The sequence below is a fragment of the Myxocyprinus asiaticus genome, chromosome 7 (assembly GCF_019703515.2).
Source record: "Myxocyprinus asiaticus isolate MX2 ecotype Aquarium Trade chromosome 7, UBuf_Myxa_2, whole genome shotgun sequence".
In the NCBI taxonomy this organism is placed as follows: domain Eukaryota; kingdom Metazoa; phylum Chordata; class Actinopteri; order Cypriniformes; family Catostomidae; genus Myxocyprinus; species Myxocyprinus asiaticus.
The window spans coordinates 52,342,501-52,355,849 of record NC_059350.1 but is presented as its reverse complement, the minus strand read 5'-3'; the positions used below and the strand labels follow the sequence as shown (position 1 = coordinate 52,355,849).

Sequence of the window (13,349 nt, the reverse complement as noted above, 5' to 3'; positions counted from 1 at the left end):
ACATTGACATAAGTATTCAGGCCCTTTGCTATGACACTTGAAATTTAGCACAGGTACATCCCATTTCTTTGGATCATATTTGAGATGTTTCTACACTTTGATTGGAGTCCACCTGTAGCAAATTCAATTAAATTGATTAGACATGATTTGGAAAGGCACACATCTGTCTATATAAGGTCTCACAGCTGAAAATTCATATCAGAGTATAAACCAAGCCATGTGGACAAAGGAACTGCCTGCAGAGCTCAGAGACAGGATTGTGTCGAGGCACAGATCTGGGGAGGCTACAAAAAAAAAAAATCAGCTTTACTGAAGGTTCCCAAGAGCACAGTGGCCTCCATAGTTCTTAAATGGAAGCAGTTTGAAACAACCAGGCCTCTTCCTAGAGCTGGCTGCCCGGCCAAACTGAGCAATCGGGAGAGAAGGGCCTTGGTAAGAGAGGTGACCAAGAATCTGATGGTCACTCTGGTTGAGCTCCAGAGATCATGTGTGGAGATGGGAGAAACTTGCAGAAGGACAACCTTCACTGCAACACTCCACCAATCTGGGCTTTGTGGCACAGTGGGCAGATGGAAGCTTCTCCTCAGTGCAAGACATGCAAAATAGCACCTAAAGGACTCTCAGATTGTGAGAAACATGATTCTCTGGTCTGGTGAAATGAAGATTGAACTGCTTGGCCTCAATTCCAAGCGTAAGGTCTGGAGGAAACCAGGAACCGCACATCACCTGCGCAATACCATCCCAACGGTGAAGCATGGTGGTGGTAGCATCATGCTGTGGGGTTGTTTTTCAGCGGGTGGGACTGGGGGACTGGTCAGGGTTGAAAGAAAGCTGAATGCAGCAAAATACAGAGAAATCCTTAATGAAAACCTGGTCCAGAGCTCCCAGGACCTCAGACTGGGCTGAAGGTTCACATTCCAACAGGACAAACAGCCTAAGCGCACAGCCAAGACAACGCAAGAGTGGCTTAGGGAAAACTCTGTGAATGTCAGTGAGTGGCCCAGCTAGAGCCAGGACTTGAACCCAATCGAACATCTCTGGAGAGACCTGAAAATGGCTGATCACCGACGGTTGAGCTTGAGAGGATCTGCAGAGAAGAATGGCAGAAAATCCCCAAATCCAGGTGTGCAAAGCTTGTCACATCATACCCAAAAAGACTTGAGGCTGTAATCGCTGCCAAAGGTGCTTCAACTAAGTACTGAGTTAAGGGTCTGAATACGTATGTCAGTGTGATATTTCAGTTTTTCTTTTTAATAAATGTGCAAAGTTATAAAAAATCAGTTTTTTGTTTTGTCATTATGGGGTATGGAGTGTTGATTGATGTGAGAGAATTTTTTTAAAATCATTTTAGCATAAGGCTGCAGCACAACAAAATGTGAAAAAAATGAAGGGGTCTGAATACTTTCTGAATGCACTGTAACTTTGAAAATGTGTCTGCCAAATATGCCATCAGCTGTCAACAGTCTCTCTTTCAAGATGTTCTTAGAATGACAGTTGACATAACATCACTGCCATTGTGCTGTCAAACACAAGCCAACGGAGAAAAAGTGAAGTCGACTGAGTTTGACTGACCTGTAATGGTAAGGATGACCGCTCCAATGATCATGACGAAGGTCTGCAGAGTATCGGTGTAGATTACAGCAGCTAAGCCACCTGGAGAAACAGGGTATTGCTCAGTTCTCTCATGATACTTTAATGTGATACAAGTCATTGAGGTCGAGCCTGAATCAGCACTTGTAGACAGAAGAGTGAATCGAGTGACATCACAGCTCCAGATTAAAGTAATTATGTCGTTATACTGGAATCAGATGTGTAGTCTGTAATTACCACTGCAGAAATTGTTACTGATCCTCTTTGCTGCTTCAGTGAGAAAGTTTCAGTAAGTAGTCATTTAGAAGAAGCTTTTATCCAAACAATTTACAGTACTGTTATTACAGGGACAGTCCTTCTGGAGCAACCTGGTGTTAAAGCTGATTTGTGTTATTTTTCTATTGTTAAAATACTTTCACTGTTGAATGTAACTTTACATTTTAGAAAGCAATTTTATCACACTAAAATCATGTCTTGTGGCTAAACTTTTAGCATTTATGGACTGGCCCCATTCACTTCCATTGTAAGTGCCTTAATGTAAAAACAAATTTTAACCCTTATATTGTGTTCCTCTTTTTTTTCTTCAGAAAACTGTAGTTTATTTCATCTGATTGGAATAAAATTCCTTGACTTTGTTCACACAAAAAAAATTTTTTAGATAATTTTCACAAAATTATATTAGTTTTATTTCACCTGTGGTGTTCCCAGTCTAAAGTGACCATGTAGCCAGTGGAGATGAATGGATTAGACTACAAAATACAGAAATATTAAGTGTTCAGTAGCCAGGGATGGGCGGTATTTCAGATACATGTATTTGAAATATGTATTTGAAATACAAAATACAATTTTGTACTTTGTGTTGTAAAGTCTGAAAAAGTCAAATGTAATTTGTATCTAACTACATTTAAGTTTGGTATTTGTGCTATCAAAATACATAAAATACTATTTGCCAGTTAACCTCTTTATTAGGCTGCTGATTTCCTGTATCATCTAGTTCAGGCATGCCCCCCAACCCCAACTTTCATGCACATGAGCTGCAGATGTCAGAGAGAACAGCTACATCTAGCATTGGGTGAGCAAATGTTCTGCATTCCTGCAAGGAAATATGGAGTATGATAAGGTGAGGATGTGATGGTCGATTCTACTTGTTGCAAAAAACATAATTGCTGGCAACTGTTATTTAATTTCCATTAAAATATTAAGGTAGCTATGATACTTCTCGCCAGCCAATGCAATGCGCGTCAACAGTGAGGAAATCAAAACTAGTAAGCAGCCAGCTAGCGAGCTAGTCTAACTATCATTAGCGAGTTCACTAGCTATCTTTTGCTAGCTAACAAGCTAAAATGGAACAACATTCAGATTTGCATTCAGTTAACATGAAGTAATAAAAGCACTGGCAAGGGGAAAAAAGCGTTAGCACTAGCACTGGATATTAGCGCACATTTTGGTCTTTAGGGTGGGCAAGTGGTTGTCTCTTCATTGGACCAGGAAGGGGGTGCAATGACCCAGCCATGCCTGTTACCAGCCTTGAGCTTTATCCACCATGTGACACCACCCCATCCACTTTTTACAACATTGCAGTGTAAAAGAACATGGGACATTTTACTGTACAAACCTGCAATTGTGTAGAGGGCAGTGACTACTAGCATGAGAACAGTGGAGAGGTAGAGATTCCAGCCCAAACAAACCTGGACAAACAGAGCTCCAGAGTATAGATCCGTCTGCAAATGCCCCAAAAAGAACATCATATAGTCAGTGTTTGTTCTTTTATTGCACAGGAGACTTAATGGAGTCAGTTATGTAGCATTGAAGTATCAGCTTTGTCTCATACATTTCTTCTAATGTTGTTGGTGGTAGTTAAAACTACATTATACGTTATTTTGCATGCTGTTACGTCTCAGGCACGGTCGAGCGCTCTAGTGCAAGTAGGTATAACTGCAGGCCGGAGACCTCTAAATGGGGGCAGAATCTCCCAAAGAGGGCATGGTTACTCCAGAGAGGGACGTGGTTACTCCATAAGGGGGTTGCGCCAACTCAAAAAGGGGGCATCACTTCCACTCATGGTTAAGGTTAGGGAAAGGGTTAGGTAAGAGGCTCCTGCTTTGTAATTGTCTTTTAGTATGTGTTTGGGCTGAAATGAAGACATTCATATAAATTCTGGTATCTAGATATGGCTTGTACAATACTTAGTTTTCTCAAATTCCTAACCCTAAGTATGAATAACAGTAATAGTGATGCTTGCCTTAGAAAGAATCAGTAACAACAGCACATGACCTCTTGCATGTATGCGTGTGTCTTGAGTGAAAAACAGATGCTGAAACAGAGCTAAACAACGCTCTCTTTCACAACTTAAAATTCCATTGGAGCACAAACATGCCAGCTATGTGAGAAGACTCGCTGAATGAAACCCTTTCTTTTAGATAAGGTTTTCTTTTGTTGTATTTATTGTCTCTTAATGGCAATATGTCTGAATGAGACAGAAAAAACATCACTCTATGTGTGAGTTTTCATGCTTACTGAGATCTTGGTAAACACAGACAGCATCAGACTAAGCGCTGACAAGTACATGCGAATTCTCTCTCCTCCAAACCGCCGACCCAGATACTCTGGCATTGTGACAATCTGAGATAGAGAGAGAGAGAGAGAGAGAGAGAGAGAGAGAGAGAGAGAGAGAGAGAGAGAGAGAGAGAGAGAGAGAGGAAGTGCAGAGGGAATGTCATGATCTAAGCAAATTGAAAGGCAAATCAGAGAAAGTAGTGCGCTTGTGTGTTTTTTAATGTCTGGAACATGAGGCAGCATAATAGAAAATACCAGGTTCAATATAAGTTAAGCTCAATCGACAGCATTTGTGGCATAATGTTGAATCCCACAAAAAATAATTTCGACTCCTTTTCTTTAAAAAAAGCAAAAATTGAGGTTACAGTGAGGCACTTACAATGGAAGTGAATGGGGCCAATTTCTTGAGGGTTTAAAGACAGAAATGTAAGACTTATAATTTTTTTAAAGCGCTTACATTAATTTTTCTGTTAAAACTTGTGTATTAAGTTTCTATTAATCTATTATTTGAGCTGTAAAGTTGTTTAAGTCAACATTTACACGGTCATTTTAGAGTTTACAGTGTTGTGTCGTCATGGCAGTGGAACTAGGGAAAACCTAGTAGGGCAATGACCCTCCAAGTCCCCCCCCAAGACCTGGTGCTCACAAAAGTTATCTACATTTAAAACACATAAGTTTATTTGCCACATCAGTATAAAAGGTGGTTTCATGTGTGTTTAAGACTCACCCCAGAGGACACATAAACTGGGACAAAGATCCAGGCAAGAGCTAACAGGACATAAGTTGCCTAATGGAAGAGGGAGAGAGAGAGAGAGAGAGAGAGAGAGAGAGAGAGAGAGAGAGAGAGAGAGAGAGAGAGAGAGAGTACGTAAACACACATTATAAAAAGCTTGTTTTTAATTAGTGTCTTTGTCTGTATTTCAGGGGAAAATATTTTAATGTTCTTAAAACAAGATCAATTCACCAATATATATATATATATATATATATATATATATATATATATATATATATATATATATATATATATATATATATATACCTGTATATATTATTGTTGTTTAATAAAGCTATTATTGTAATTTTTAAGAGGTCATTTTATCGTGAATATAAGTGTATTTTGTCTTGCCTGAAAATAAATATTATGCAGTTTTTCTGCTCAAGTAAATTAGTCTTTTTTTTTCATTTTTTTTTTAAGATAATAAAACAGTTTCAATATATTTCTGTAAAACAAGACAAGATATTTTTGCAGTGCACAAAAACAGTTGTGAGGCCGAAAATGTTCATCTTACTCCCCCTAGTGCTCATAGAACACAAGAGCATTTTCAATGAGGCATTGAAAGAAAGTGATGATACTCACATTCCATTCAAAGCCAGCTACAGCGATTCCCCCGGCTGCTCCTGTCCCAGCCAATCCAATGAACAATCCTGAACCCTCACTGCTGGCAAACAGAGAGGCCCCAATCTGCACCCATTAACATTATATATTAGTGCAGTTCTCTGCCGGACTGAACATATAGGGTCAAATGGGCTAAAATGTGATTCAAATTAACAGGAAATGGTGCACCCTTTTCTGAAGGGGTTATTTTAAATAAGCATTAATTTCATTTGCTACTAAAAGGCATCTTGCGGTCTCTTTTTGCATAAGCTTACAAATTTTGCCCTGTAATCAATGCCTCTAAAACTTCACTGTGTCACTGTAACACCCCCAGGATAGTTTACAGAAGACATTACAGACATTTCAGCTTCATTCTCTGTTATAGCATAATTTTCTGTAAAGCTGCTTTGAAATGATGTGTGTTGTGAAAAATATATTTATATGCCTCATATTTATAATAAGTATATGTAGGCCTATATTTTACAACCACAATAATTGAATATTGAATTTAAAAAAAAATTATATTTGTGGGCCAACTTAAAAAATAATGTGTTACACCACATGAATATTTAATTGAGCTGCAAAATAAAAATAAAAAAGCAAATAAATTAATATGATGATAAAAGTAGTGAAAAAAATGAAAGAAAAGGTGACCAGTCACATCAGCTAAAGTATACACCTTCCTTTAAACATGCATACATAGAATATCAGAATATTAGATTCATTAATGAAAAAGGGGTCCAGTTAAAGGAATATGATAAAGTAAATTTACTATTGTTAAAGTATGAACAGATTTGACTGATATTACAGATATTGCAAGACACGCTGAAAGACTGAGAAAGGGCAAAACATTTAGTGGTAGAGTTAGACGCCATGTCCTGAACATAGAATATTAGATTCATGTCAATGTTATTTGTCTGCCCGTTAAAAAGAGAAAATGCTTTTTCCTGCTTTAATTATAAAATGTTATTATTACATCAGTCAAAAATACAACCTTTTAGAAGTTTACATTACTCATAAAAACTTTATCATTCTTCATTGAATATAAATGTAAAATCTGTTCATACTTTAACAATAGTAAATTTACTTTATCATATTCCTTTAACTGGACCCCTTTTTCATTAATTAACATAAGTATGTTCAAATGTTGTCTGTGGGTTTCACTTACCGGCCACCAAGCCATGTCCCTGCCAGCCAGGAAATATCCACTTAGGGTGTTTCGACTCACTCTGCAAGATGACTTACACACACACACACATACAACAAACGTTCATCCAAAATTCAAATAAAGGTATATTTCCAACCTTTACATAGTAGAAAGTGTTAGAATAATGTTAAATAATAAATAATAAATGCAATTCTACAGTTACCATTCACTAATCATTCTATTATTCCTTATAATATAATGTTTATGACAACAAATGCACACACATATACGCAAACACACATACATATGCCTCACCCATATTCCAACTGCAACGTTCAACAAAAAATATGCTCCTATTACAATGATATCAGACACGCTGAAAGACTGAGAAAGGGCAAAAAATTTAGTGGTAGAGTTAGACGCCATGTCCTGCCTTCACACATACAGCACATAGACTAAAACTATAAGACAGGGAGGGTTAGAAAGACACAGAGCGTTCCGGTCAGTCAGCTCTGTGTGTGAATTGATCATTAAACACATTAGTTTAATGAAGCAAACCTGAACCTACATGAAAACAACAAGGCAGATGAGACACATCCCTGAAGACTCACTAAACCCTGGTGCTTGTTGTGGTTTCACAGACTTACAAACACATGCACCTGCACATGTACCCAAATGCCCATGTCTAAACACACATATAAATGCACACACATAAATCAGAGCATGAAGATATGATTACTGACAAACCTAATGTGACTCAAGGAGTCTAAAAACATCCCTAGACACACTTAACAAAGTGAATCATTTACTTAATGGGTAGCACCAGTGGGTGTTTAACACACACAACACAAGCACTAACCATTAGCATCAATCTTACACATGGACATAAGTATACATTCTACCTACCCCTTAGTGTTAACTGGGGTCACCGTTCTCCTCAGTTGTACTTTATTTTACAGTATGCATGATGTATTTGCAACATAACAGCTTTAGAATTATAAATACATAATAAACTAACAAGTCTATAAGTTAGTTCATAACTGTTGTAAAGAAAACTGTTACCAAATCATTTCATTTTATTACGTATTGTTATAATTAGAACAAATGTTTGTTGTCTATCCAGCTTAATGTGAGTGGAACTCAATCATTTAACTAAATATATACTGTATATGTATATATATATATATATATATATATATATATATATATATATATATATATATATATATATATATATATATATTTTAAACAGCTGAAGATGCATCTCTTCTGTGAGCACTTAATTAAAGTGTTAGTTTATACACTATATATATATATATATTGTGTGTGTGTGTGTGTGTGTGTGTGTGTGTATATATATATATATATATATATATATATATATATATATATATATATATATATATATAATTTAATTTTTACAATTTATACATGCAAATCACATAAACTAAAATGGTCCAGTTTAGTTATTAGGATTTATATGAAAAATTGTATTAACCTGTAGTTATTTATTAGTTTAAAATTCTTAAATTATAGTATGTATAACATTTAAGGATTGCTCAATTCAACTTTATGGAAATTTGTTATACAATTGAAATGTGTTTTTCTTAAAAAAATAAAAAAATAAAAAAAATAGGCTGGTAAAAATAGGTGCAACTCATAACAACAAATAAACACACTTCTTATGATATATATACAGTAAATACAAAATCTATAATATTATATATACCCACATATACAGTATATATATATATATATATATATATATATATATATATATATATATTCTATAATCTGTCCTTTCATTTCTTGAACTGGAATTGCTGGACTTTTTTGTTTTTCTGCATTTGTAACTCACTTTGGATAAAAATAAATTCAAATTAATTTATTGGTGTAGCATTTTTAACAATACAAATAATTTCGAAGCAGCTTTAAATAATAATAATAATAATAAAAGGACAGTGCCTTACAATCAATTGGTAAAAAAATAAGAAAAGAAATAAAAAAGAAATACAACTCTTATATCAATAAAAAAGATCTGCAAAATAAATGTAAATGTACTGTAGATATATCAGTGATAAGCAATATATTCTTTTAAAAATCCTTATAGCATTTTATTTGAATGTTATTAAGATTTTTATTTTTAAGATATCGAGCTGAAATAATCAAGAAGTGGATATCTGTCCGAAGAGTTTAATTCAAACCCTGCTATAATACACCTGCCAGGATTATCTAAGTGAACCCAAAGACCTTGATTTCCTGGTTCAGATTCATTTGCAAGAAGATCTACACGTTTTCACTATGAGACCAGGTTGCGTAAACTAATGGTTAAGATCTGGGTGAACACAATCATTACAGATTGGATTCCAGGTAGAAAAAAACGGAGAACTGTCGGTAGGGAATTTCCCTCTTGTCAATTTGGATAAAAAATGTCTGCCGCCTCACAAGTAACTTACAAGTATATATTTAGCCACTGGAGCAGTCCTTTAAAAGTTACAGTGCAAAATATGTAAAGAATGGCCTATTACCCAGTGACTGATGTGGGTTAAAAAGAAGCCCAAATTAGATATCTGCTCTGGTTTTAATGGCACCCTTAGGGAGTTATGTCTCAGATCACAGACTTTTAATTGTAAGAATGTCACCAAAATTATGTCTGAAATGGCAGATAAAGGGAGATAAAGTAATAGAGATAGAAACAAAATGATATGATAATAATCAGAGCAGCGCACCTATCAATGTCTGAGTGAACCAGTTACATTTAAAGGGATAGTTCAGCAAAAAAAGAGTTCAGTCTCATTTATTCACACTCTTGTCATTTCAAACCTGTATGACTTTCATTTATCATTTAACTTGGAGGATAATTTTTAAAGAATGTGACGGGGCTGTTTTTAAATAAAAAATATATTTAAGTACATTTATATTTATGCATATGGCAGGCACTTATATTCAAGGTATACATTTAATCTCTTTGTGTGTTCCCTAGGAATCTAACCCATAACCTTGGCATTGCTAGTGCCATGCTCTACCAGTTGAGCATGACAAATGTATTCCATACGATTTGTGTGCTATATCCCTATAAATAAGTGGCAGAAATTTCAGTTGTTATTCACTGAAAATCTTGCACTCCATCGTATCTCTGAAATCTCATGCACACATGTGCATACTTGGCTTGCCATAATCAAGATACTGTATATGACAAGCAACGACTCACAACCTGGCAAAACATGTCTTTATACAGCAAGCTTGAATATGCGCATGGGCAAATTACATTTTAGAGCCATAGTAGAACGCAAGAGTTTCACTGAATACGGATTCAATTTCAAAATGTTCCTCCCATAAAGCCATTGTAGGACTCCAGAAGACTTGGAATATGATGAACAAGTAGTATAGAGTCATACATCGACCTAGGTCTGACGGTTACCGAGAAACCGCTGGAATCGGGTCATGTCTTCGGGGTCGGGTTCGGGTTTGTAATTACTGAACGAATAAACAGACCTACATAACTTTCTTCATGCACACGCTCTTGCTCACAGACACACTTGCGTACGGCAAGTTACTGTAGGGGTCTTTCAAACCATACGCATTTGGTAATGCGCTGGATGGAAGTCTTTGACTGTTGCACCACAACTCTCGCCGGACTACCGCATTTGTGTAGACACCATTTCAATCAAAACTTCCAAGTTTTGAAACTCATGTCGAAACACTAGTGATCTGTTTCATTCGTTGCGCTGCGTCTAGCTTCTTTTAGCGCAGGTGTCACAAAGATTCAATGTTTTGAATAAGTTCCGGTTGCAAAGGAATTTATATGACTGTTACATTGTTTCAGATTTTTTTAAATTGTTCTGCAATAAGCAAAGTTTCGGCGCTTGATAAACGGTAAGCCAATGTTTTTTCATTCTGCATAACTGTTCTGAGGGGCGCCCTGCCTTGTTTAAACTGTGTATGTTTATTGTTACAATACTGTTACAAATGTTGCCTATGATGCTTACATAAAATACAGGTTATTGCAACCAGGGGCTAAAAATGAAATATTTGTAATTTTGTTTCGTTCTTAGCAGAAATAGTACTTTTTTTTTTTTTTTTTTTTCTGGTTCCGGTTTTCCGCTGCCTGTTTTCCAGTAACCGGTTAGAACAAAATTAAAGAACGGTTAATAACGTTCTTTTAAAATGACATTACTCTGTGCTAAGGGTAGGTGATATACCAGTTTCAGTGTTGCCAGATCTCACAAAAGAAACAAACTACCTGGTCTAGAAAACATGCTCAAAATAAGGGACTTAGCCTCAACTAAAATAAGCAAAAATATTTATGTTTTCACATGTGGGGAATTATCAGCATTGAAATCATAGCAAGCATAGAATACAGTAACCTATATAAAATAAAGTATTTTCAATAAATGCATTCTTAATATTAAATATATCCATAAAAAATAGAAATCTCTCTCTTCAGCATACACGCACACACTGTGTAGGCACATTTGGACTAAACGTCATCTAATGAAAATTATTTTATTTTAATTATTTAATAATTGTTTAATTATTTTATTTTATTTTGAATATTTGTTTTAATTACAGATCTGCTTCTCAGTCAAAACCTGGCAGCATCAAATCTGTATTAGTGCATCATGTCTTACAATAATTCAGTCAAGACTTAGATAAAAACTGAGAAATGTACTTTTTACCTCAGTAATTTTTCCTTGTATCTGTATTAACTGTGCATGTATAAATTGTAATTATATATAGTTGCCAAAAAGGTCTTCAGCATGTCATGAAAGGCTACATCCACAGTGTGCATTAAGGCAAAGAGGTGTGTGATGCAAAAGTTTCCTTCAGAATCAAAGCACATGCTTATAATTTTCAAAGAAAGAAAGAAAGAAAGAAAGAAAGAAAGAAAGAAAGAAAGGGATGGTGTGGCATAGTGGGCTAAAACACAGAACATGTAAGCAGAAGATTGCCGGTCTGATCCCCACAGCCACCACCATTGTGTCTTTGAGCAAGCCATTTAACTCCAGGGTGCTCTGGGGGGATTGTCTCTGTAATAAGTGTAATGTACTGTACTGTAAGTCACTTTCGACAAAAGCATCTGCCAAATACATAAATGTAAATGAAAGAAGCCCCATTTTGGGGGGAACAGTCAGTGGGGCAATTCCCAAAATGTACTGTAATAAACCATTTAGTCTGGTTTCATGAAAGAAAAAAAAAAAAAAAAAATTAAAACTAAATTAAGTATTTCATTACAATTCATTATTATTCACTGGCTATCAGCATATAAAAATAAAGTTTTCACACTGGAACAATTGAAAGGGACTTTCGCATTCGTTCTGCAAAAACATTCCACTAATTTTTAGTTTTCAGTTTCGTTCCTTGAACTGTTTTTAGTCCCTGATTGGAACAATACTTGCTTGGAAAAGAAATAATAAGAGAAAGAGCTATTTTGTTTGGGTCGAGTTCGGGCTTAAAATCTGACATTCAGGTAGGGTTTAGTCACACGGTCTTGGGTATGGGTCGGGTTCGGGTTCGGGTTTCATTTTTAAGGCCCATGCAGACCTCTAGCCTACTTTTATGGTACTTTTTTGGAGCTTAACAGCTCCTGCTCTGTAAACTTGCTATGTATGGGGAAATATCAGTGTGAGCATTCTGCAAAATATCTCATTTTGTATTCCACAGGAAGAAAGAAAGGGTTTGGGACAACATAAGGGGAGAGTATATGATGACAAAATGTCACTTTTCAGTGTGATAAGTGTATCTGGCTTAGTGAACACTGTCAGAAGCCCCTATCCCAATAAAATCTGTCCTGTGACCTTTTTACTGACGTGTCGTCCTCATAAATACACACACACACACACACACACACACACAATCTGTCAAGCCCATGGGAAAAGGGTCTGTTTAGTCACGCCCCCTGATTGATGCAGCACCATCTATTAAACCAAGCAATCACACACACACACACACACACACACACACACACACACACATACACATACACACACTCACACACTCGAAAAAGCTACAGCGGATTACAACCTCCAGCGCCCGCGCGCACATCTGCTAGGATGTTTACGTAATATATACGTGTCTCTACCAGCTTCGGGTCAAAGAGACGACTTCCTTTTGTACGTAGCATTGCTCAAATGTCACAATACGTAAATACGCGCAGCGTTTCGGCGCTGTCGCTTTAACCCGAAGACCGGACCCTGTCACGCTGGTTCGTCACATCACATCAGTACGAAATAAGACTGCGTGGACGCCGCTGGTCACTCCACTGGGCAACGAATCTCGCGCGTATCTGCGCACTCGACCTTTTTACGATGAGCGGCGAGACCGTCGCCTGGCTCCCTGAAGATGCGCTGGATGTAGAAGTAGAGCCATGTCTACATGTGTGAGAGAGGGTGTGTGAGTGTAGTGATTGAACAGGATGGGGAAAGAACAGGAACTCTTACAAGCGGTGAAGACGGAGGACCTGGTTACCGTCCACCGGCTCCTGCAGAGACCGAAACAGGGCAAAGCGAGTGAGTATCACTCCCACCGATTTTTTTTTAAATGCCCCTTTTACGCATCACAGTGTCTCCACACATCCACATACTCATACGTACTAGGTTGTATACTCAGACACACATCATGTCTGTATGTTGGACTGTCCGTTCACCGGTTGTTGAGCTTATAGGTTTAGTGATATCA

The 13,349-nt window shown here is 36.7% G+C and overlaps 2 protein-coding genes across 2 annotated transcripts in view; one reads left to right on the top strand and one right to left on the bottom strand.

Annotated features, from left to right (window-relative positions):
• slc5a10 (solute carrier family 5 member 10) overlaps positions 1-7,116 on the bottom strand; it is a 44,998-nt gene extending 37,882 nt beyond the window's left edge. The window contains exons 1-7 of the mRNA XM_051703670.1: positions 6,987-7,116; positions 6,693-6,764; positions 5,507-5,611; positions 4,874-4,933; positions 4,108-4,212; positions 3,206-3,311; positions 1,573-1,653 (exon numbers count right to left, since the gene is read on the bottom strand). Of these exons, the coding sequence (XP_051559630.1) occupies positions 1,573-1,653; positions 3,206-3,311; positions 4,108-4,212; positions 4,874-4,933; positions 5,507-5,611; positions 6,693-6,764; positions 6,987-7,097 (640 nt within the window). The 5' untranslated portion in view covers positions 7,098-7,116. The remainder of the gene's footprint in view (positions 1-1,572; positions 1,654-3,205; positions 3,312-4,107; positions 4,213-4,873; positions 4,934-5,506; positions 5,612-6,692; positions 6,765-6,986) is intronic.
• Positions 7,117-12,684: 5,568 nt separating this feature from the next.
• Positions 12,685-13,349, top strand: part of si:dkeyp-9d4.3 (caskin-1) — an 80,672-nt gene continuing 80,007 nt past the window's right edge. The window contains exon 1 of the mRNA XM_051703669.1: positions 12,685-13,180. Coding sequence (XP_051559629.1) covers positions 13,087-13,180 — 94 coding nt within the window. The 5' untranslated portion in view covers positions 12,685-13,086. The remainder of the gene's footprint in view (positions 13,181-13,349) is intronic.